Raw genomic sequence first — 27,424 nt, 5'->3', positions numbered from 1 at the left:
TTACACCTGTCCGGAACGTTATATCCGCACATTGTCTACGAATCCTAGAAAAATGTCACCTCGCCTAAGTTATGTAGGAAACGGATTAGATTTTTTTATTTGGTTTATTCGATTTTAACATTTTGTTAATTTATTTGTATTCGATATTTATACTGTTCCCAACAAAAAATAGTTCCAAAAATGTTGGCTGCACAACAAGGGAGAAAGCCTACTTTTCCAGTTTTTAAATTACGTCAAATTCTGTGCAGATTCGAACCAACTAAATCAACAAAAGGAGCGAGCAAAATGCGCCGCGACCTAATCAACGCGGAGATATCCAATCTTCGGGACCTGCTCCCATTACCACCCTCGACGAGACAGAGATTATCTCAACTTCAACTCATGGCTCTTGTGTGCGTGTATGTGAGGAAAATAAACTATTTCCAGCAAGGTAAACAAGAATTAACACCTAATTTTATTTCAGATATATAGATTTATAACTGATGTAAGAGACAGATTCGTTAAATTTTATATTGGATATCACATTGAAGGACGCCATTGACAATAAATAAGACATTTACATTTATGGTTAGGACTCCTATCACGGGCCTCTAGAATAGCTCATCATTATATCTCTACATATCTTAAATAGTCCTAATTTTCTTAGTTTTCAAGTTATACTGTACAACATTATCCAAACTTTACATCCACTTTTTCCTGACCGTGTAAAAATTTTTCTCAACAGTTTCTCATGCTCCAAATCTTTGTTTAAACTCATCACGTGCATCGTTATCCTAAATCTTGTCCTTTCATATTTTCAAAACATCTCCCAAACTTTTTGTCAGCTCACCTTTAGTCACGAAATGGCATATTAAGACGTTTAAAATGCATTTACTTCGTTATCTTATCTCTTGTTGCTATTACTTCACCCATAATTCCGTCTTTCTTTTCGTTGTAGTGTTTAAGAGTCACGACTTCAGCTATCAGTATCAAGAACAAGCGACTCCTACACCTAATATTGGATTTTCAAAGGTATTTTTTATTTCAAGTTTACGAGCGTTTAAAGTGAAGCCATAAAAATTGTGTGACTATCGTTTACAATGTTTTTTTCTTCAGGCAATGAATGGTTTTATTATGATGATGACACAAAATGGAAAACTTTTATACATATCGGAAAACGCAGCTGAATATTTAGGGCATTCGATGGTAAGGACTTACTAAAATATTGAAAACTAAATATATAGAACATGTTTCATTGGTTTTCATAAATAGTTGTTTACTGAATTTTTATATTTCAGGAAGACCTACTAATACATGGTGATAGTGTATATGATATAATAGATAAACAAGACCACCTGATGGTTCAAGTTCAGCTTAATAGAAATGGTAACGAGACTGAAAATGTACCAAAGAATACACATTTCTTCTGTAGAATGAACGTATCAAGAAACGCAAGAAGGCAAATGAGATTTGGCGACCAAAAAGTATGTTTAATTTTAATGTTAATATGTTACATAACATAAAAATTATCTTAGTGGAAGAGACTAATCAATTGAACTCATTGTAGGTAGTTCTTGTAAGAGGTCATTACGTGTCGTACCTGCCGTTGTGCAGCCGCAACGAGCCGGTGTTTCTGGCAGTGTGTACGCCGCTCGCCATGCCCGAGACGCGCGAGTGCGTCGTGCACGGTGCCACCAATGTCTTCACCACAGTGCACGCCATGGACATGAAGATCCTGCATATTGACGCTAAGTAAGTACTATTATAGCGTAGTATATTGTGGTACTCCTTTAGAACGATCACTCTTCGCTCCGCATTAAGCCAATTACCTCACCGATGTAGGTAAGAATCGGTAGTTGAATTACAAGCACTCGTTCGTGTCTTAATGATTATGATATCTTATAATATCCACTTTCAATAAAAAATGCACTAGCATTTTATGTAAACATGTGTCACCTACATATTATAATTCCTCCTAAACTATGCAACCAAAGTAAAGGGACCATTTTATCTTCAAAAATTCCCCACATGACAAAATGATTATTTTTAATAAGTTAAACATATTGTTCATAATATAATTACAACTAAAGACAATCGAGACATAAACTTTCTTATATTTTATTATAAAAATGTGGCTTAAATATGAAAGTTACGTGAATTGTGTCGCTGACTTTTTTGTAGATCTATTAATGGCTAATACACAATTTTGTATAAGGTCAGTATGGGTAAGTGTAGCTAGGGGGTAAACGTGGCTGCTCTTCTTATCACAAAAAATAATTGACCTTTTCATATAAGTGCCATCTGTTATTGTAATTAAAAGTACCACTGATTCACACTTTCAAATCTAGATCGCGCTGTTAGGTACTTTCGTAGCTACCGTCATTATCAACTCTGTCGCTTTTTTAATACAAGTCTCAATTGACATATAGCGTTTCAATGTACACAAATTTTGGTGATTTCGATGAGAGCGGGTATTTTGTATTTGGCAAGTTCTTTTTTTACTTGTTAAGCTTAATATTACACCTATATCACCTGGGCTGTTAAAAATAAAAGTTGTATGTGTATTTAAAAAAACATAACCATAAAATTAGGTGATCGGGGAAGTGTGCCTACTTTAGTTGAGGTAAGTGTGTCTATGTGTCACACTTGCCCCAAGTCAGAGGTGGTACACACTAATTTATTATTTTAGTAATTACCGATGATTAATCATAAATATATAATGATTGTGGATAAAATTAGTGTAATATTCGAGATTAACGTTTCAAGTAAGAAGAGAACAGTCAGCAAGTCTACTGTGACTAAATCTTGTTTTAACTTTAGTGCATGCAATGGAACACAGAGAACTATTTGTATTTTTTATTTAAACGAATAGTAGGGACTTTTATTAATCACAGTAGATGAAAGAGAATAATCCCGTGAGCCCTTTTAAAGAGTGTAAGCCAGGTCAAGAATCCTTTATTATATTTTATTCTAAGCACCAATAGGTATAGCGGTTTTTTATTTTTTTTAAAAGATTTTCCAGCACTGTCTGAAGCACAGTATGTTACACTTATTATACCTCATAACTTTTTTATCTTAAATGTTTTAAACAACATATGTAAGTAATATTGATGATAAATAATTGCTTGTTGTACTTAGGTAACATAATCTTTGAAATTTACAATAAAAAATAGTTATCCATCGTACATTAGCGATGTAGTCACACTTGCCACGGTTCGACGGGGAAGTATGTCTAGAGTAGTGCTTTCAGTTTTAGACCTTAACAAATCTTATGAAACGTATTGTTTTCAGCCAATTATGAACCTTATTAGATATTGTCATAAAAAAAGTTTAAAACTCAACCTTAAATGGCTTCATTTTTATGTTCAAAATAAACTTCATAAAAAAATATGTCACACTTACCCATACTGACCTTACTATTTTCACGTACACTTATCAAACAAACCATTTGGGCAGCACACGCACGGCCTTTCGGCTAGTACACGCATAACCTCTGCCATACGGTCAACAGACAACTCGACAAAAATTCTAAAAATTATTGTTTTCGGTTAAGTAGCGTGTTTTAAGTAGGTAGCACTAACTTTTATTATAAAACATTAGAAGTACAGACTTGTTTACAACTTTATTATAAAATATAGCTTTTCAGCCCTGAATAATATTATGAAATTATACATATACATACATATTTAGCGATATTCAAATCAATTTGTAGCTCGTATTTTATCATGTGCAACATCATGCCAATTATTAATTCTATACATGATTTACTCTGTTCATTAACCCTAAACAACACGTAATAAAGGACATGTGACTAAAATGTCAATAACAATTTAAATTTACGCTGTATACTACTGGGTTTTGTTAAGAAGAGTGACATTGCGAATATATATATCTATCGCACCGATATGTATGATATGCCATTTTTAAATTTCGACAATCCGTTTAAAAGCCGTACGTTGTTAAAAAATTTATTCAATATCACAAGTCTTAGAGCGACTTCATTTTAAGCGTCAAAAGCAACTTGTTATTGTTTAAATAACGGAATTCTTGTTACAAATTTATTTATAACAAGAATATATTGCATTTCTATTTCAGCGGCGAATGGTACCTAGGTTGGAAAAAAACCGAACTTACAGAAGTATCGTGGTATCAACTGTTACATTGGGACAGTTTGCGAGAGGCTCAAAGTAAACACAGACTAAGTAAGTTGAAAACACTGAACACACATTTATTTTTACACAACTTTTTATTACTGCGTTTCTCACTACTAGTCATAAGAAAGTATAATATTTATGCAATCACATATAGAATAGTGGTCTATTTCAAGAGCATCTAATTTCACCAAGACTTAGCACAACAGGGCGCGACTTGCGCTAGAGCGACATAAAGCGCGAGGTACTGCTATTCTCGCATAGAAGTCCCGCGATTCGCTCGTCGTCGCTCTCGCGTAAGTCGCACCCTGCCATGCTAGCCCTACAGGAAGATGATTTAAAAACCTGAGGCATGTCTAGCACGCAAATGAATTATAGTAGACTACCTCAACTTTGTCATGTGATTATTTTAGCCAATGAAAAACTCGGTCTCCCATGCGCATTAAAATCTAGCATTTTCTTAACAAACCTCAGTAATAAGTCTGAAAGGAATTATTTTGGATTAGGCCACAATTCTTGATAAGTAGCGGTGTGTATTACATAGAGGACATCTATTCGAATTTATACCACTGATTGTATAATGAAGAAAACAAACAAAGAAAGAACAGAAAAAACAAAATTCATAAACTGTCATTTAGAAGTTACATATCTTCACTACATTCTTTCATCAAGGCTACAGTGTGTACGTCTATTGATGTACTTTGTTGGTATATTCATCTTGTTCGTATGACTGTGACAATATCGGAAATTCGTTGCAGTAACACAATCAGAACAAGATAAATGCTGCATACTGCTGGTAAAGCTGCAGCAGCGCTCTGGTCAATTCATTTGGGTGCACGTGGTACTGCAAGTGAAAGACGCGGCCGACACTCCACGACAATTCATCATTGCCACTAACCAAATTCTCAGGTGAAGTTATCGAGGTTAAATTCTTACTCGTTTCGTTAAACTTTTCTTAATTTTTATAACTATTTTGTTATAACCTTTCTTTTCGATGTTACAGTCTTGATTGAATTAGTTACAGTCTTTCTTTATGTTGCATTCATTCTGTAACATATGCAAGCTTGTTCTTATCATTTATATCGTAACTTAAGAATTATATATTTGTATGTTGTCCCTAATATCGTATATATCGAAAGACGATTGGTTTAGTGAAACGAAAAAGCCAAAAACACCGAATCTGGAGTAATAGTCTCTAAGAAACTATTCTAAGTATGCTAAGCGTACGCTTAGCTAAGTGTAAGCTAGTGAGTACTAAAAACTTTTTCTTTGCGAGTGTTTTAGCATTGCGAATAACGATATTTTTGAAATCTGCAGTTCTAAGAACTTGGAGGGAGCATAGATAGATATTTCATCAAGACATACGAATTTTATTACAAATAATATTGCACTATAATGGTATTGTACTTATTCGTGCTTCTCCTAAGTTTAAGTTATAAAGCAAATTGGCGAATATAAAATTAAATAGGTAATTTTATAAGCGCTCAATATTTATAAAGGTGTTTTACTTCACAGTGAAGAGGAAGCGTCGATAATGCTAACCAACTCGTGGTTGTACCAATACTACGGTTACCAGAACCAGCAGTGCGGAATATTGGACCCTCGGTGTCAGAAATTCTTCCGACGTGAATCTTACCAAGAGCCGTATCAAGAACCGTACTCTTACTTAGAGAACCCTGAAGTGGAATATGGGTACCATTTGTCACCATATGTCCCGCAGAAGCCTGTCGAAGACTACAACGGATGTGAAAGGGTGTATACTGAGAGAGGACCTGTTGACTATTCCACCCATTCTCCACAGTCAACGATTAGCGACGAAAGGTAAGATAATAAATTCTTAAAATACCTTATGTATAATGTAACCATGTACAGTCAAGAGCACGTCAAGCTTGACACTTTGTACTTTGGACCGTTCTTTTCGTAAACGACATAGAGTTGGATTTAAATCTTAAGTGTCAAGCGTGACAAGTATAGACAGTTTCAAAGCTGAAGTCAATATTTTTTTTTTATAACAAAACCGACCTCAAAAATTTGTGGAATTATATTTATTAGCCAAGTTTTATTGAAATCGATGAACGAATCGATGAAATCGACGAACCAATAAATCGGATTCATCCGCTATTTTGCCACCCTTAGAGATGAATATTTCAAAGTTCAATGAGGCCACAACTGAGGTATCCTCTTTTCAAAAAAAAATCATCGAAATCAGTTCATAAATGTAGGAGTAAATACAGTCGAATTGAGAACCTCCTTTTTTAAAAATAAATAAATCCTATTTGCAATAAACAAATCCTATTTGCAATAAACATCGAAAATTGATAGCAATATAGACCTAGGTAAAATAAAATATTTCTGATTATGTTCATAAAGATACTGACGCAGAAGACGGTAAGGTCGCAGCTTATAATTTGTACACGTCATGTCACACCAACAAGGAATATAAATAAGAAAATCATCGCCCTGTCCGTCTGTCCGTCCATCCGCGTAATTTGACACCTTTCATTACCATATTTATTGTAAGTCGTTCTTCTCCAACAGATCTTTACGCCTTCATAAAAACCTTAGCGCTCTAAGACGTTAAAATACAGTCGAAAATTGCACAGCGTATTTGTTGCAACTACAACACAAGATTGCTTGGTGTTAACCAAATACGAATAATGTAACGTAAAAAGGATTTAGAATATATATTTTTGTAGTAGTTTACACGTTCAGTATTGTTCAGTGTTAAGTTCTTGAAATTTATCTTGTACGTTTTAAAGTATTGTTTTGTCTATGCAACATAATATATAAATATATACAACAAGTTCACGTTTCTTGATAATAAATAGTCTTTTCTAAATGTATTGTAACCATAGATATACATTACTAGGTTTAACACTAAACGATGTACTGCATGTAACACGAACAGTTAGAAATTGCGAATTTATTTGTAAGTCAATGGAATATCCGATACTTTTTTTACTAGGAACAACAACAGCTTACTATTGGCTAGATTTAAATGACATAAAAAAAGAAAAACAAAGATTTGCAACAAGTACACAGAAAAAATCGTAAGGTCTGTTGCTTCCGTTCCGTAGCTCAGTTGGTAGAGCGTCAGACACGGTATGCTGTAGGTGCCCGTTCAAATACAGCTGGATTGACGGAATTTTTCTTAATGTCCGTAATCTTTGTATTAATAATTAGAAAAAAATCTGATTATTCTCAAATTACATAAGTGAGCGAGAGCGAGATATATACAGGAAAGACACGCACATAAATAAATATTATAATATAGAACACACACGTATTAAATATGACATAAAAATTTCTTAATAATATTGTATGATTAAATATAATAATTTTATAGTATAAAATATAACAATTTGAGTTTAAAATTTAGAGTTTATTTTTCGGTTTAAATTAATATTTTTTAACTGCAAAGGAATCTATTTCATTCAAATGATTTATTACAGCTTTTTTAATAAATAAATAAATAAGTGCACATTTGACCTCCGTCTCACCTGATGGAAAGTGACGATGCGGTCGACGATGGAGCATGTGACCCAAATAATGCCTATTCACTCTCGCCTTCAAAAAACCCAACTAATAACGTTTAGGGAATAAATCGATTACTAAGTGGAGTGTTCATATAGGCAACAATTTACTGCCCCTCTACACATGACATCACAAAAAACTTACTTTTAATATATATAAAAGGAGCAAAGATTCTCATTATGAAGGCGTAACCAGCATCGTGGGAGTAATCAAAGTTTTGCTTCCAGATCGCCTCATCACTACGATCCGCCTCCGGAGGTGGTTGTCAACAGCAGTATGTACATGTATCCACACCATGGAAAGAGAGATTATTATGAACAATTTCCGAGGACACACTATCAAATGCAGGAACCTTGTGCTACTGCTACTATAGAAGGTAATAAAAAGGTTTACGGCCCTGTTTACGGCAAGATTTTAGCCCAAGTCGTATTTTAATTAAAGGTCTTGATTTAAAAGTTTGTTTTAAATAGTTCACATGATATGTTTCACGAAGTAACACGTGTTATTTCTATAGATTTGAATTAATTCTTTGCATTCTAGTCGGATACATTTCAAAAATTCTTGTCAAAAAATATAAATTTTCAGGAACGGAATATCCGAGTCCAAAACGGATGCGTGTAGCGCCACCTCCACTATCGTTATTGGAAGGAACAGATGGCATGGATCGCTGGAATCCTAGTCCACCTTGGTCAGACACCACGCTCAAGCTACCAGAGTATAGTCAGAGGTTCACTTATGGTCACGTGATTTCCATGCCTCCTGAACGCGCCATGGTCACCTAAAACACATTTGATTGAAATAGTAAATAGGCACAATTTTTCACAAGGTAGGTGAATTATATTCTACTAGGCTGAAGCGAAATAAGCGAATGCGAGTATTTATTATTAGTATTGCATGTGCGATTTTTTTTTACTTTATTCTATGTTTTCACGCGTTATTTTGTGGTGTCTCTATTTTTTATAGTCATATAATATTAAAAATAATTTTATTTTGTTGCCAGAAATAACCTGCTTCTGCTCATATGTGAGAAACGGCTGCTCGTCACCAACGACGATCGTGTTAATGATGCCAACTTTTATATTCAACATAATTACGTTTTATAAATCTCCCGTATAATACCTTACATTATAATGATTATTTATATGTTCCTTTTACGGTTACACATTATGCGTTAATGAAAATTGTCAGTCTATTTTATATTCTAATACATTCTCATGATGTTTTCATTAATAAAAATTAAATTTATTTTAAATTCAATTAGCATGATAATAATGTAAAGAAAGTTAATTAATAGCTACAGCCGACAAATATTTTGCGGTTTAGCTCAGGAACATTGTTGAATTTATCTATCACTATTCATTATGAAGTCCATTTTGTATGTAGTAACTAAGTAGGTAGAATAGGACATATTTTCATTAGTTGATGGGCTCGATTGTGTACTCGCCTATCTGAACCCGAAATAATTTTACAGTCTCTATTGGTAGAGAATACTACATTTTCGTAATTTCAAATGCAACTAAAGGTTCAGAAATATACAGAACGCAATCGATACCAGTGTATAGAGATATTGGTAGTGATATATTTAAGTGTGTATTTGTAGGTTATATTACATTTGTCAGCATCAAGTTTGGGACAAATTTCTTGTCGAACCCCACAGGAGTGAAGACTGACAAGTAACTTCTGACCCTTGAAAATAGTGGTACTTAATTACATTATTTATCTATATCTGTAGTCTTGACAGTTTTGAGGAACGTAAAAATATCGTATTGTCTCTAGAAAACGTTCCGTAATTTCTAAGGTGAAGATGTGACTTGTCGGCCTCTACTTGCATGCTGACAAAATGTTGCGTCACGTGAATGAGCATTGTTCCGTCCAAAAATTTGCGTATTGCATTCCAAAGGAAGAGTAATTATTATTTTGTAGTTTACATTTATTTTACTATTTTAAACCATTATGTAAATATTAATTCCACATTAAAATTACATGACCTAATGAGCAAGCTTCTAAAGTGGGTGAAGGAATTCAACACTTTTTGCTCTATCATTGTCCAAAAGCTAACTTGGCCATTTTTACTTGTACACTTATAGGTAATTATACAATTAGCACATTAGAGTATGCAACCTAGTTCATGAATTCTAAATTACCAAACTCGTATTTAAATTTGTCAAAGAGTAGCTCAGTGAACTCAGATTTGACCATTTTTTACTTTCATATAAAACACTCCTTCTACGTCAAGTTTCATGGTTAGAAGCAACCTAAAAGGATCGGGTTACCGGTCAGTGAGTGGTAAAATTATTATAGCCACTTACTCGACTTAATATCTAAAAATATAATAAAGCTAGAATAATGAAATTTTATACACTATTAAACAAGAAGCGAATTATGCAAAATTTTATCTGAGTATAATAAATAAGCGCCTATTTGTGTAAATTTTACGTGTTGCACATGGACCAGTGTTATTTGCAGGAACTTAGCTTCGTCCTACCGCGCGTTTAGATGTTCGGTATTTATTGTAGCAAACTGCAGTTTCTCTAAATGATAATAAGAAAGTTGAGAAATGAGAAAAAAGAGTTGAATAATAAATGATGAAAGTAAAATATGCCTTTGTATTACTTCTATTCCTTTTGATAGACGGAAAACCACCACAGCGAATTTTAGATGGAGTGCAAACACTCTACTTCATAGGCAAACTGCATCTAAAAAGCAGTTCAAAACAATATTCACTATTACTATTACTACACAAACAATAGTATAACAAAAAGCATAGTATGATCTAGAATAAGTGGTAGGGAACGAAAAAAATCACTACTTTTGGTAAGTACCAGATTTGGAGACGTGATAAAAACTCAATATACATTTCAGTCATTTTTGGGTCGTGCTTACTATTAACAATTTATAACGAATTTCGAAAAATTTTAACACAAGAAAGTTTTTCACGAAGTTTTATATATTATGGTGGAACACCTTTTAAACTTAACTAAACAGTCCTCATTTGCGTGTTTGATCTTTGAATTTCATCAGTTAAACGAAATTGTTTAAATGTCTAATGCGTACGATTCACATTGACCTTGTTGATAGTAGTAATAGCGTAGCTGTCGTCCATTTTAATTAGTTAATGCAAACGTGCAAAGCTCGTCTAAAATATTTGCATACCTAAAATTAACAACAAATGATTTACGTATACCCTACTAGTTTAGTAGATAGGTTATACATATTTTTATATAGCCTGTCTTTTTTGAAGATGGAGTAAAATGACATTTGCAGGGTTGCCAGTTTTCATCAAATTTTAAATAGTCATATAGTTGTTGTCGACAGTTTTATCGATGATTATGAAAGAATGTCAAATTTTATCAAAAACATCATCGAATTGTAAATGATGAATGACGTTCTAATGATTACGAATAGCGATATTTCTTTCTTCATTCTTATTTTGACAGTTGACATACTAGTATCGAAATCAGTTTTCATTCATATAAACAAAAACCGGCGGATTGATTCGGCAGACGATGATTCAAATAAAACAAGTTCGGCTATTTATTGCATAAGCCTGATCAACATTGAGTCGATAGTTGATAGAATATTTTTCGACTGGAAACACTAGCTACACGGGCAACACATTTGCATAATGAACTGTCATTTTGCTCCGTCTTGAAAAAAGACAGACTATAGGAATACTTAAGAAAATAGGCATTTGATTGTGTACACTATAAGTTTCCGGAACTGGCCACTTACATAAACAATATTTAAAAAGTAATTACAACATTAGAAAATGGAACTCTTTGGCTGTAGAATACAGTTTATTTCATCTGACTGTCACTTGTTTTTACAATGTGGCGTAAATTTAGAAATAGGTTGTCTACATCGTAACGGATTTAACTTGTGAAAATTTTCGTAGTATGATTTTCTGCGACTTTAAGTGTAATTTAATAGCTTAGCGGAGGTTCGCTCGGCTTCAAACTGCTTTTGGCGATGAAGCTCCATGCACGACGACTATTTAAAGCTGGTTTGCAGAATTGAAACGCGGTCGTGTGAATCTCAGTGAGGAATCGTCTCGTCTCGTGTCAAAGTCTCGTGATGGTTGCCCGTCCACTGCTGTGAAAAACAAAAATATCGTTGCTGTGCGCCGTATGATCAAAACAGACAGGCATGTGACATACCATGAGATTCGGGCATCTTTACGCATAGGCCTGAGTCAAATACAATCAATACTACACAAACATTTGGGCACGAACAAGCTGTGCTGTTGGTGGATCCCACGCAATTTGACGGAGGCTCAAAAAACGTAACTTGGTGCAATGCCATGTTTACCAGATTCAACAAACGGGCGTCAAATTTGGTGTGACGAAACATGGATTTATAGTTACGATCCCAAAACAAAGCGGCAATCGAGCGTATGGGTCTTTCGAGATAAGCCGAAACCAACCAAAGTGGCGCGCGTGCAAAGTACCTCTAAGCGGAAGATTGCTTCTTTTTTTTAATAAATCTGGACACGTGGCTATTGTTGCTTTGGAGAATCGTTGTACCGTGAATAGTGATTGGTACACGACCATTTGTTTGCCGTAAGTTATTGACAAACTCCGTAAAAATAACCGTAAACGCCGTATTATCTCAAACCACGATAATGCCAGGTCTCACACGGCCAGTCAGACAAACGAATTTTTGAAGGTGAACAACGTTGACCTTATGAGCCATCCCGCGTACAATCCCGACCTGGTACCTTGTGACTTTTATTTATTTCCAAAAATTAAGAACCAGTTACGCGGTCAACGGTTTTCATCACCTGAAGAAGCTGTCGAAGAGTATGAAAAATATGTTTCAGAGATTGTCACGGAGGAATGTCATAAATGTTTTCAAAATTGGTTCATTCGTATGAAAAAGTGCATTAACGCTAACGGAAAATATTTTGAGAAACAATAAATTCATTTCTGACTACTTATAGTATTTTTTTCTTATTCATTCCGGAAACTTACAGTGCACTTCACGTATTTAATGACTTACCCTAGTCTCATGAAGGGTTTAAAAAATGAGATAGTATTATTTGCTGATGACACTTCCTTAGTCTTTAAAATTAAAAGGCATTCATATTACTATGACGATGTGAAGAATGCTATTTTAAAAGTTGATTGGCTTACAGATTATAACCTTCTCCTCAATGAAGAAAAAAACCAAATTCTGCGAAATATACATTGCCGAATGTTAGACAGATGGTCAAATGTCATAGTCAGAAATGAAAAATAGAACGTTATAGATACTTTTGTGTCTTTATTAGATTATATATATAACTTTAGATGCTTAATTACAATGGGATCTAGATTATTATTATAATAGCTAGACTGGCATTTTGCTTTAGGTTAATTCCTCGTTTAAGGTTAAGTCGATATTAATAGAAACTTTGTCCTGCAAAAACGTGCGATTAAGGCAATTTACAATCTAGGCCCTAAATTGTCTTTGAAAGAAATTAACATTCTTACAATGGCGTATATAATGAAAATTAGTTAAGAAGAATAGTATTTTTTAATAAAAAGTAGTTACATAACATTAATACGCATAATAAAAAATTTCTGAAAATTTCAAAACTTCCTGACAATCGTCTTCACATAGTCACAAATTCATTTATGGGCAACGTATCCGCTTTTTTAATGAGATTCCGGTTGATGTTCAAAAGTTACTTTTATAAGATGTCAAACTATGGTGAAACAAAATTTTTACACTTAAGAATATGACACTATTATACAGCTACTGCATTCTTCGTCGTACTTCAATGATAAAAATCCATGGTAACCCGTTTAGCTCTTGCATGTTGTTTGATCTATCGTATTTGAAATAAATATAAATAAATGAGAGATAAGGGGCACTATTTATCGACTGTTCCATCCATTTTATAGGTATATGTACGTACGAAAAAAAAATGTACAGTACGAAATATGTATTTATCTAAGTATCTATAGTTTTAATAATTTAATGTTTTTGATATTGTTTTTCTTATACATAATTTTGGTTTTGTTGTACACGTAAACCCATTATTGTAATTATTGTCTCCTGTATTTGTGTCTGCAGCAAGAAATTTCTGTTAGAAATAAGCTGAATCTTTTGATTGTGTTTTCCTTGTTACTAATAGCGTTTTTGTTTTTTTTTCTGTACAATAAATAATTAAAAATAAATAAATATTGTAAATGCTAAATGTAGATATATAAATATTTGTTTACGAAGAACAAACCCCAGAGTTTCATCCTTATTCTTATCGGGCGAACCTGCCTTACGAAAGGTGACGATTTCAAGTATAAATTCCTTGCCTATGAAGATTATTTGAATTTGAGTTGATCTCTCGGATCTAGTGAACCGTGGCTGAACGGTTACCATGGCGGTTTGCCACGCAGGCCGGGAGAAATATTTGTATGGGCTACGTTTATTTCTCTCGTGCACTCGCGCTACAGGATTTCCCTAGTACGGGGCTATGAGTGTTTACCAGTTAAGACTCTCACCAGTATAGAGCATTATTGCTCTAAACGCCTCCTTTGAGTAGACCAGCGCCTACGGGATGTATACGTACAATACGCGCCCAATACGGTGTGATTTATTCTCAATACTTTAAATATTAGCTTAATAAAATCAATTCTCATTGCCTACTATACATAAAACATTAAGGGCCTCTCTCGGCATTAGCTTCGTTAATGGAAAGCAAATTAATAAATTATCAGATGATAATAATTTCCAGTCACATCGCCTGTGGGAAATTGCCTCCGTTCTCGGTTATCTGGGTCGCATTAGGTTTTGTTACGAAACAATGTCAACGTCGGAAACAATTATGGACTAGAAAAATATAGTTTGTTAATATGTAATAAAAATGTTTTATTTTTATTTGTAGATTAATTAATTGTTAGATGGTTAGCTAAATAAACCATTTTAAACAATGGTTAAACATACATACAAGCGATGAACAAACTTGTAATTGTTGTTCAATTTTTTTTTATAACATCTAGTGACGGGAACGAACAACAATGAAAATTGCAATACTTATTTAAAATAGAAGCAGATAGAAATGCATTAAAATGCCGTTTACGACAGAATTCACAATATTGATGATAAATATTCATGCAAATATCCACACATCCTGGATTCCCTTTAAAAAGGAACATAACAACGCGGATAGATTACATCACACGTCAAACCTGCTTTATACACAAACGCCGAAGAAATCCTGTTGAAATAATTAAACTTTTGCAATCCCGATGTAATAGAGTGTTCCGCATATATTTATCTTTTTCTTGCTTTCGGTTTAGTAATCCCTTTTAATATTTTAGCTATAGAATTATTTCAGAATTTATATCGTTGACCAACTAAATATACAAATGGGAAAACCATAACTTTATAAAATAATTGTGTCGATAGCAAATGCACAAGCCGCACTCATTAAAGTCACTCTTTGCATATAAAGTGAATTCTGTCAAAGCTGCAATGAATCCTACACTCATGTTAATCGAAATGAATCGATAACGAAAACAATCGATTGTTCAGCGCACGATTGCGAGTTTGTAGTAGTGATGAAAAAAGTGTTTCTGGTAAAGAGTAATTATCGATAGGTAAGGTTAAGACAATTGAGAAAATGAGTACTAAATTTCATCGAACTGAATTTATACATATTTATTCTATTTGAAATTTAACACCAGGACGAAGAATTTAAAAATTAAAGTAGTTTTGTCTGGAGTCTGAGATATTCATTTTAATTACAGTCTATTTACGAGATGTGACTAGAAATAAAGTTATAGTAAAAATTACATTAATTTTTGAAAACGCAGATTGTATAGAATATGACATGTATCACATACGCCTCTATAGACTAAAGTAGGTGTAACATTCTGTGTTTTTGTAATAATAACACACATGGGAACTGGTAAGTCTGTAGTTTACAGATCAATAATTTGTAATAATTTTAATAGACTAAAACTTTTCGAGTTAGTGCTTCGATAAATCATCGTAAATTTTGTCGTCATTACAAAACATGAAATTTATAAGAATAAAACGAAGTTTGTCATAAAGTCTTGAATTTAGAGTGGGTATTTGTGAACTAAATGCAGGTGCATGCATCCCAACGTATTTGGCAGTTTCGTAGAAGTGAAAGAACACTTAGTAGTCGAAGATCTTTAAAATATTGTTACAATCGACAAATTGCTCTCACACATTCTTTTTTATAGCTTAACTACTGAGTTCACATTAGTTAGGTTGCGTCCGAATATTATACCGTACCTTAACTTTAAAGCATAATATCAAAATAACTGAGGTACGCTTGAAGAACTTTTTAAAGTATTTGTATTCCACTTGATTATTAACAACCAGTAGCCATAAAAAGCGTTGTAATTGTGAGATTACTTTTATTTTAGCGCATATTTGAAACCGTAATAACTGTAGTGTTGATTAAAAACAAATCTCAGATGTCGATATTTCAGTCGAACGTTCCCCTCCACTGATGTCAAACAAAATGCACGATTTCCATGTTCTATGCCACGTGTCCGCCGCATGTACACGACTTTACCTCACACCCTGAATTTAAGATTAGTAAATAACACAATATTACTCTTTGTTTTTACGGTTTTTAATTCTAATCGTTTTAGACACGCTTTATTCAACACGTGCCGCGTGAGTTGGTTGAATTTTAATCGGGTGCCTACTAAAAATGTTGATACCGATTAAAATGCTAAGGGGTGCGATCAGTTACTCAGTGCTGTCGGTAACGGTGCAGCGATACAATCGCTATTTCCTATTGTACCGTTTGAGAAACGCATAACGGATATTTTCGGCATCCTTGGCTAGATAATCTTTTACAATTATAGGAGATATTTTTTGTTTGGAAAGAATCCGAGGACGTCATCAATGACGGTGCACTATTATACAAGTATGTTTAAATTGATATTATTTATTTTATTTATATATTTTTTAACTACTTTGTTGTTATAATTTATACAAAGATCGAGCAAACTCAAAGAAAAATTCTTTCGCTCCGACTGGACTTGTATCCAGCAACATTTTGTCGGTTAACGCGAGTTATCGCTCTCCCAATGGCTGATACGCTACACTACCCTATCTCAAGCGACCCTATCGATGCCTTACTTTCTCATACTCGTATCTTATAAAGAGTGATTATTCAGAAGATGGTAAAACTTTCTATTTATTTTAAATTTCTTATCAAGGGTGTTAATATGGATGCATTCCTTTAAGAATAAGTAAAAGCCAGTGTGTGAATATGAAGCAAATGTGATATGAAATCAGCCCGCAAAATTTGTATGTACAATCCATTTTTTGCATCTCAGTAACTTTGTGCTTTAAGATACGAGTTTGAGAAGGTAAGGCGACGCTGTGAATAACTTCGGGAGGTGTAATAAAAGTTAGGGAGATATTCTGGACGACATATAAGTAAAAAGAGTGGCACCGTAATTAGGGGCCACGCTCTCCTTAATATAGGTCCATGGAATTGAGTAGTGTAAGAAACGTTTGAGCTACAGAACGAGTCAGCAAACCTTACCGTAGCACCTCCCGTGAGAAAACTATGAAAGTTTTAATATTGTTTTATTCAATATTTTATTAAATTACGTACAATGTTAGATATCATAAAGTAATTTATAAAGAAAACTAATTATTACAGTCACAATGTTCATGAACGTACACTGTTGGCCAAACATAAAGATTATATACAGTCTGCCAAAATCTTTTGCTGTGCCGTAATGTATTGCAATTGTAAATATTATAATATTTACAATTGCAATCTAGAGAAAGTGACATTGAAACGGATATAACTAATTTAATGAAAACTGTGTAAGAGACTTGACATCAAAATGTTTTCAGCGTCTATTACGATTTAACTGCCTCGGTGGCCGAACGGTTATCATGCTGGTCTGTCACGTAGAGATCCCGGGTTCGATTCGGGATATTTGTATAATTTACATTTATTTCTCTTGTGATTTTATGTGATTTTCTCTTGAAACAATAATAATCTGTCTGTAAAATTTAAAATGAATTACGTAATTATTAATTAGAAATTAACATCATTCCAAAAAAATGTTATAATATGTTAAATAGTCTAGATATTTTTAGAAACTGAGTAGGAGAAGTATGATTTATTTAGTAAAAATTATTTCTCACTGTTTTAAGTGACATATATTTAACATTACGCTTAAAACTACTTTCTGTACTATTTAAACAATTTATGACATTCCTTTGAGTTCGACGTGAGCGGCGTCACCTATTGGTAAGTTTTAACTACACCAACTGCAATCGTTATTCAAGTTGTTCAACCGACAATCGGTTGAATGACGTCTTAGTCTCAACTTTACCAGCTAGATGGCGTTAAGAGTACATACTGTGCAGGGAGTACTGGATATATATATAATAAAATATTACACACAACCTGCATTGCATGAACTTATAAAACCAATATAACAACTCCTTTTTTGAAATTGTTGCTTCATTTACTGTTCATAAAATGTTAAAGCTTTCAAGAAGCAAAATACTTGTTTACCTACTAACGAGTAGTTCCACTTCGAAATACATTTCCAAGTCACATTAGGCTGTCGTATAATTATGTTGCAGTAGAAAAGCAACCTTTAGCACCACTATTTCAGAGTCCAACCAAATAAGTTCTCAAGCTACGAAACATATATGAAACTGCCGATTTTCAGTTTATTTTATTCCCAATTTTAATCTCAGTCAAATTATTTGTGCTGTTTAAAGTTTGATTAGCTAAAACATACTCATTATTACTCCGTTTCATGGCCCAGGTGATCCTGGAACTAGGCCATGGTGTTGTTGTAGAGTACGAAAATGTGGGGTTCGTATAAAGCCATCTAAAGCTAGTCGTATCCCTGATAAATTGGTCTCCTAATTTGCAATTTGCTGCCATGAAAAAAACTGTAAAATACACATTAAAGTTACTATTTAAGAGTACCTATATTGTCGCTTACTACGTGAGGCGCACTATAACTTTCCGGAATGAATAAGAACAAAATATTCGAAATGGTCAAAAATGAATTTATTTATCGAGTTCTTAGATTTTCGCGATTGTTACACATAGGAAATGAAACTATTTTTCCAGATTTAAATCGCGTATATTTGTTTTTTCAAACAAACCGACGTTTCCGGCCCTTTACAGGTCCCATGGTCACGAAATGGTCCCATGGTGACCAGTACAGCAAGCAAGCACACAAGCACAAGCACAGCAAGTGACAGTCAGATTAAACAATCTGTATTCTACAACCAAATAGTTCCATTTTCAAATTTTGCAATTACTTTTTAAATATTGTTTATGTAAATTGGTCTGTTCCGGAAACTTATAGTGCGCCCTGTATATAATATAACTCTTAGGAGTTGAGGTAAAATATACTTATTTTAAATTATATTTCTTGTACGCCTTGTTCGTATGAAATTAATGAAAAATAAATAAAATAAAACTTCTAACACCTGTATTACCTATATTAGTATAGATCCCGTAAAGTATTTTTCTTACAAGTCCAAGTCGTGGGCCTGGTGGTAAGCTACACGCCTGTCCATAACACTTGCAGAGCCACTCAAACCTTTATGGCTCAACTCACACTGGCGCTGAGTCGAAGCATCGTCGCGACGCGTCATGTTTTTCGCCTATAGCATATTCAACTCTATTTTCCCATTATTAAGGTACAAACTTGTGTTATGCAAATACGGAATCGCGCGTCGACGCGTGACGACGCTTGGTTAAAGTCGAGTGGTTTCGCGCGTCGCCGTGCCCTCCTTGCGCGCAGTGAGGCGTCGGACGCCGACCACATTGTGATCCGGGCGCGAATACGGGCGACATGCGTTGTAGTTGAAAAACCGAACGCGACGCTTCGACTCTGCGCCAGTGTGAGTTGAGCCTTAAATGCAAGGATCTGAGGGGCACTTCTGCGCCCATCACCTTGAGACATAAGTTGAAAAGTCTCATGTAATTTCACCAGCACCCTAGCCTTCAAAACCGGAACGCAATAATGCTCACATTACTGCTTGGCGGCAGAGATAGGTAAGTTGGCAGTACTACACTGGACGAACTCTTTCACAAGGAGCTTTAATGCTACTATCTAACAGTGTGCGAACTGTCACTTTCTGATTGAACCCGATCACGAATTCGGGTTCAGACGATACAAATTTAACGTCATATCTCGAGGTGTAACTGTACCCGGGACTGGATGCGAATCAAATTTAATTATTTTTGAAAGCAACCGGTCCCGGTATCACACAATATTCGCATTTGGGCTCATTCGGATTCCGTTGCAACTTTAAACCGACCACGGGTTCAGATGCTACAAACTCTACTTAAATAGTACAATAGTACCGCACATAAAAAGTCAATACTCTTGTTTGTGTCATAGCGCTTACGTTGATTCGATATAAAATGTTCAATGTAATTAAAATAACAAAAATTAAAATGGGATTATTTAAAAACAAAAAATAAATGGGATTATTTAAAAACAGCATTCGTTATGCAAGATTTTACTTACGACCCAATTTTCTGCAATTAAAATCATGCATTAAGCATATGTGTTCGAAGACCGTTCTGTTGTTGTCATCAGTCTTGTCGATTGTACATATTTCACCCATTTGCAAATTATTAATAACACACGTTTCTTTCATAACACATGCGCGTTTCGCAAAAGCATCTTGAAACGAATCTGAGGGATCCTGGTCATCGTAGTCCTATAGATAATTTAAAAAGTATGAGTTATAAAGTTCTTTACAATGTCAAATGTCACATTTGTCTAAATAGTAAACATTATAGATTTACTAGTAATTATTTTAGATAAATAAAAGTATCGACGTGTAAATTAATATTATGCAAAGATATATGTTATTTTATGTATCGAGTTTTTACGTTTTCGCGATTAATACACATAGGTTATGTAATTTTTATTTAAATATCGAATCTAAATAAAGAATAAAAACTACTACTTTTTCATTAAAGAAACTGACCTTGTTTTGGTTCACAATTGCGAAACATGCACAAAAAAAACAAAATTTTTTTAAGTCTGTTAAAAATTGTATTTTTATACTAAATTTAAATTACATTATTGCATTTAAAAAAAGATTTATTACCTGTCCCGATGAACATGGTAGAAGTGACCGTAGGACTGAAAATTTATACTTTTTATTTACGTGTGAAGTAATGCATTGTTGTAAACAACAAACCTTTTGAACTTGTACAGTACCAATTTAAAGGAATTATATTTCTTACCAATAAATATAATAAGACACTCATTTTTCGTCATGATCTGAACCTTATAATTATTCTACCATTTTCATTTTATACACTTATTTTGATTACTAATGTCGCACATGTCTGCTTAGCACTTGCACTTTAAAACTAATTTCACCGGATACATAAAAATAAGTTTACATTAAAGGCCGGAACACTAAATAAAGTAAATTAATTAAGTTTTTAGGTATTGCGATCGCTACACGTTGGAAATGGTAGTGGATCACCTAAAATAATAGAAAGTGTTCAAAATAGATGCGGTTAGGTTGGTCACCGATAGCAGCCTAGTGAAATTACAGGTACATGGGACTTATCAACTTATGTTTCAGTGTACCGGGCGCAATAGCAGTGCCCCTCAGATCTTTGCGATTTAAAGCTCTGAGTGGCTCTGCAACTGTTATGGACAGGCGTGCAGCTTACCATCAGGCGCACGACTTGTTCGTCCGTCACTTGATATTATAAAAAAAACTGCCTTTTTTGTTTCTTTATCCCCATAGTCGTTAAATTTTCTATCAATTTTCCACGTTGTTTCTCGAGATGTTTACTTTACGTACAATTTGATCCGTATACTTCGTCTCCTTCTTCAGCCTTTAGTCACCCACTGCTGAGCGTAGGCCTCCTCATTTGCACGTCATGCTCTTTGATTTTGGGCTACTTCATACTTCGTTACTTAATTAATATATTATTTTTAATTTATCCGGAAGCATGACCTAAATTTTTAACGACAACCGAAAACTTGCAGTTTTTACGTGTCAACATTGACGAAGGCCGATGACAAATTGGAAATCGCATTATTTATCAAACTTTCAAATATCAAATATTATTTGAATTAGTTATTATTATGCAGTTGGTGCTTGCTTATCGAGTTCTTAGATTTTCGGGATTATATAATTGTGTCCAATTATTGTTTAAATTGCCAAGACTGCTTTACTATTGTATTGGACCGCTCTGTGTTCAATAGCATTTCTCTTGCTTGGCTAGAATCAATACAGAAAAAAGATATAATTAAACAATAAACGTTCTAAACGTAGAAAAGCTGAAATGAATGAAAACGGCTAGCTGCCATTCCCTAAATAAATAAAAGAGTACGTATTTTCCTGTCTGGATTATTTGTTTTTAGAACAAAAGAATTTACCTAAAAATGATATTTTGAATATTTTTGACTAAATTGAACCAATAACAAGCTAGTATTAGCGTGCTTAACAATGATCATCACTTACGCCCTATTCTCTCGCAGTTCAATTTCAGTAGTGAGAGAGTTTGTTGAGTAGCAGCATAAAGTTTCCGTTGCTATAATTGTAGCTGCACACCTCCTCTATGTAACGTACGTTACCATAGGTATTTAAAAAATAATACAACTATAGAGATTTAAAAAGTCACACAAGTGCAAATAAAGTTCCAGCAATTAGGGTTTTGTAGTCAAGACCTAATGTTTGGGTAACACGCAATGACTTTCGTAATCCAATTTCGGTAAAATTTTGAAAATCTTTGTAACTTCGTTTTATTTTTCCTGTAAAACATACTACTACAAATTCTAATAGAAGATATTAATTATTTAAGATTTTTAGTTGTGAAATTAAATACATCATTTTTACATATTTGATCTTAAGAACCATATATAAATGGAATATATTGTATTTTTCCTTGGAAACTGAGTGTACATTGTGTATATTTAACTCAATAATTAAAAAACTGAGCAACACAACATTAAAAATATTAATTTGCATTCTCATATCACACTCCACTTGACCTTATTGGTCCAAAAAATTATTTGACTCTGGGGAATTTGCGGACGTGTTTAAAAAACGTGCCAACATCATTTATTCTATGAACTCATCGTGAAACTACAAAAGAATAAAAAAATATATATATAAAGTTACAACAAATATTGAACCTAAATTATATATAAATTATAAGGTTACGATAAACAGAAAATTCGAAAGAACAATGGCGAACTCTCGTATGAGTTTTTGTTGACCTAATTTGTGTACGTCTATTTATGAAAAATATGCGAATATCGACTTTCAATTCCTGTACAAATTTAGATTTGGGTTTACTATACTGAAATTTCTGGAATTAAACATATCCCAGTTTTGGTTCCAGAGGTTATTTTATATAATCAATAAAATATATGCGGTATATTATTATACCAAAATAATTGTAACTTTTTTATTTAAAAAATCCGACCTCTAAAGTTGATGGAACTTATAAAATACTTTAGTTGGAAAATATATTTACCAAGTTTTATTGAAATCGGTTGCCGTAAAGTGCGTGAAACCGGATTAATTCTCTAATTTGCCACCTTTAAAGGTGGAATATGTTCGTCAAATTTAAATAGGATCAATACTGAAGTATGCTCTTTCCAACAAAACAAGAATCATCAAAATCGGTTCACAAATTCACGCGGCCGAAGCTATCGCGCAACATACATAAAAAATACAGTCCAATTGAGAACGTCCTCCTTTTTTTGAAGTTACTTACTTACTAACTTTTTTGTGAAAGCATGCCTGCCAGCTATCCCTGATATCTGGAACTTTTTTGTCAGTTTTACCTCTTTATCGCGTGGCGTATTTGGAGAAGGAATTATCTATTTTATATTTTTAACCGACTTCAAAAAAAAGGAGGAGATTCTCAATACGTCTGTGTTTTTTTGTATGTATGTTACGCGATAACTCCGGTATTTGTGAACTGATTTTGATGATTCTTTTTTTTTGTTGGAAAGTACCCTCCTTAGTGGTCCCATTTAATTTTGAAGAAAATCGTTCACCTCTAAGGGTGGCTGTTCACGCATGAAGATTCATTTTTATAAATAGCGCCTAAATTTAATTAATTTAATTGTTGATTTTCCTATTCTCCAATTCAAGGCGTTTTTCTTTCTCAATGTACTAGGAGTAGTGAGAACCGATTTTTATTATCTCCTGTGTTAAGTCCCGTATAGTGGCAAACTAGGGGATGAATCCGGATTTGTGCACTTTCCGGTAACCGATTTCAATAAAACTTGGTAAAACATATAATTACCAAGTTTTACATATAATTCCACGTACTTTTGAGGTCGATTTTTTAGTACTCTGTACTGAGATTATGTAATAAAGTAGTAAATCTTTTATTGCTATTACGTAGGTATTAAAAATCTCTTCTTGGCGCTTAGATGTCGCTCAATTTTAAGAAACTGACAGTTGTAGATGATCAGTCCGATTGCATACTCATTAGTCATTTGAGTTTCATTTAAATATGATTTTATATCCAGATTTAGACAGGCCTTTAGTACAATTTGAATCTGAAAAATCTAATGAATTTATTTTATTCAAACTTGTAATTGTGAACTTTGAAGACGCTAAAAAATTCCTTTTTAACAATAATTTCGCCATTGTTCTAAATTTTGTAATAAAATAAAATAAGACTTAATGATGATAAGCAATACCACCATAGATAATATTACAAGTGCGACCATGTTTGCACTTCAAATTAGCAAAATACTTTAGGTCTTGCGCGAGATAATTTACACGACCATAACGTACACCGCGAAAATGACGGACTGGGCTTACGTATGTAGAACGTCGCGTACTGCTGACATACTTGCCACGCAAACTAAGCACTTCTACTCTATTTGTTGTTCTATGATTATCTAGCGTGAATTTGAAGTTTCACGTGAGCGTGAATGATTACACGTGATGAACATTTAATACCAATTGTAGTAGTTCATTCAATGTAATACAAATATATTTAAATGTATATCAGCCAGAAGACGTCCATTGTTGAACATACGCCTCTCCCAAAGGTTTCCAGACTAGTCGATCGGACGCGACGTGCATCCATCATCGGTTACCCGCCGCCCTTACCAGTTGAAGTTTTAAACTAACTCTTTACACTCTGGGGTTAATCTGGCCGGTTTACTTATAGTAAACAGAATTTCCACCAGTGAAATACAGAATGCGAAACAAAGAGGCTTAACCTTTATGTGAAACTTTATTAGCAGGAACGTACAGAGAATATGCCTAACTTAAATATAATGAACGAAACGCTGTACAAAAACCGACGATACTGTACAGAGATGTTGTACAATGAGTGTAATTTGCTTGCCATAAGACAGTTATATATATACAACATTACACAAAGATACCACAAATCTGCTCTCGCAACCTGGGTGGCAAGGTTGCGAGAGCAGATTTGTGAATATAAGAGAAGACCATGTATTGCTGTTCCACAATTTAGAACAAATTTCGCGTAAAGACAATTTAGCTTTAGAGGTCGCATACTGAAACTGAAAAACTTTTACATCCAATACAATGACAAATGCGTAGATAAACCACAACATGCACACATACACACACACACACACACACACAGACACATGTGAGCACATAACAAATTATATAAGTACTATAATAAAAATATATATTAAAATAAAGTAATACTCTAATAATAATGATAATAATATAACATGTTTACTAATATTACTAGTATTAATATTTACGTACTAGAATTTGCTACCAGCTGCCATACTAGTTATATTATAAATAATACGTACTTGAATTGTGGTACATTGATCGGGAAGGTACTGTCTCCCAAGATACAGGTTCGCCTAGTTTGGGAGATAGGGTGATAATGTATATGTACTTGCTCTTGTATCAAGAAAAATATTTCAAACAAAAATTTCAATTTCAAATATTGTTTATGAATGATAAGGTATAAAAGAAATAAATAAAAATATAACGTCAGGCAAATCAATGATGAAATGCTATGTTGTTGTAATCGATTTTTAAACCCCACGACGCAAAAAGATGGAAATTATAAATTTTGAAATACTATTTATCACATTATAAAGCATTTGAAGCCTTCGCTTGTGTATCTGCATGTCTGTGGCATCGCAGCTTCCAAAGGACTGGTCTGATTTATAGGTAAATTTTAGAACAAATTATCAAAAAGAAGGAAAAAATCTTTATTCTTTCATTTTCGCAAAACTATGGTCATGTTGATCGATACGTTGTGGATTAGTATTCAGCATCCCATCACAACTAAAAGTTTTGAAAAATAACAAAGACAATTAACAATTAATAACAAGGACAAAGAAAAGGTGAAAAAGTGTAAAATAAAGGCAAATATGCGACAAAATACAGCTAAATTAAATTAAAAGGCGAAAAACGAGGATTAGAACAAGTTAGTGCAAAAAGGAATTACTCCAAAGACGTGAATATTAAATATAAGTATGAAAAAATTATGAAAGAACTGTTTAATTTTTCATTGTTGCGAAATCCATTACGATATTAAAAAAGTAATAGAAAATTGGTCACATTAAATTAAACTCTCCAGTAGAGCTGGCACGATAAGGCGCGACTTGCGCGAGAGCGACTAATCGTGCTAGCCCTACAGGTTCAAACAAACTTAGTATAAAATTTTCTTTTTTTTTTTTCGTTACATTTCGTTACTGTTGGTTTCAATAAAGATAAAGCTAAATGAAAAGTTATATATACTTAATGAAAAGCTCCTGGTTGTTGGGTGAGCCATTCTGGGCAGCTTGTGAACCCATTGTGGCCGGCTTGTTGTTTTGAAGGGTGTGCTTCAGGTACTACACCGTATCTAAATTGTATTTATACTGCACCAGATTACGTTCGCACAAATTCCCTATATTCTGTTTTAAAAAAAGCAAAAAGATATGCTATTTATAGTATGATGTTCCAATAAGGTGAATAATATAGTTTAGAGGAGGATACTGTGTACTTTATAATAATAATAACGTACACACTCATAGCCCCGCACTAGAGAAACCCTGTATCGCGGGTGCCATGAACATACACATAAACAACCACAAATAACATCCAAACTCACGAGAGAAATAAATGTTTGCCGTACAAATATATGTCCCGGCCCGGGAATCGAACACGCGACTTCTGCGTAGCAGTCCAGCATGGTACCCGTTGGGGCACGGAGACAGTTAAAAGACTTTGTAATCCAATCTAAAACTTTGATTATGATAATAAAATCGTTTCTGAATCTGTGATCGTGTGACTTGGAACAGCAGCACAAAGTTCTGTATCAGGACTAATAGACCCATGTTAATAGCCTGCCAAATTTAATACAACCTCTGGTGCGGACGGATACTAGACTTACGTGCGCTGTAGTGCACTTAGATTACACCTAAAATATATTACAAGAATTCTGTAGACTAATACGACGATGTACGAAACTGCAACACATAAGACACAACGTCAATTGACACAATGTAGGTTTTAGAACAATAATGTTAAAAAGATTACAATTATCTTACTAATAAATAATATATTTCTCATTGTGCACGTTTAAACAATATTTTCAAGTGTACAAAATGAGTTTGTACATCCGATCCGAATCGTCGAATCCGAGTTGGTATTTTTTATTCGGTTCACAAAACTGGATACAATTCCAAATAAGGTGACAGCGTTTGATACACATAATGATTTGAAAAGAATGTATCCTACATGATGTGAACACAATAAACAAACTTCATTGTCAAAAAGGTCATAAATGACAGTAA

The 27,424-nt window shown here is 33.7% G+C and overlaps 1 protein-coding gene and 1 long non-coding RNA gene across 2 annotated transcripts; one reads left to right on the top strand and one right to left on the bottom strand.

The window, feature by feature from the left end:
- The first annotated feature begins 285 nt into the window (after positions 1-285).
- Positions 286-9,998, top strand: LOC113238793 (neuronal PAS domain-containing protein 4-like). Its single transcript, XM_026475633.1, has 11 exons — positions 286-430; positions 938-1,011; positions 1,096-1,185; positions 1,278-1,463; positions 1,547-1,731; positions 4,075-4,181; positions 4,889-5,039; positions 5,646-5,951; positions 7,892-8,040; positions 8,250-8,490; positions 8,665-9,998. The coding sequence occupies exons 1-10, from the start codon at positions 286-288 to the stop codon at positions 8,444-8,446; spliced, it is 1,590 nt and encodes a 529-aa protein (XP_026331418.1). The 3' UTR covers positions 8,447-8,490; positions 8,665-9,998.
- A 7,628-nt stretch (positions 9,999-17,626) lies between these two features.
- Positions 17,627-20,784, bottom strand: LOC113238817. Its single transcript, XR_003311133.1, has 3 exons — positions 20,754-20,784; positions 20,162-20,357; positions 17,627-18,563 (listed from the first exon to the last, which is right to left on the bottom strand). It is a non-coding gene; the product is annotated as an uncharacterized LOC113238817 (long non-coding RNA).
- Between the last annotated feature and the right edge of the window lie 6,640 nt (positions 20,785-27,424).

This window comes from Hyposmocoma kahamanoa, unplaced genomic scaffold (genome assembly GCF_003589595.1).
Source record: "Hyposmocoma kahamanoa isolate Upper Pololo Valley unplaced genomic scaffold, ASM358959v1 98263, whole genome shotgun sequence".
NCBI classification, from domain to species: Eukaryota; Metazoa; Arthropoda; class Insecta; order Lepidoptera; family Cosmopterigidae; genus Hyposmocoma; species Hyposmocoma kahamanoa.
Note: the sequence above shows the minus strand (reverse complement) of the source record. Positions and strands in the feature narration are given on the sequence as shown.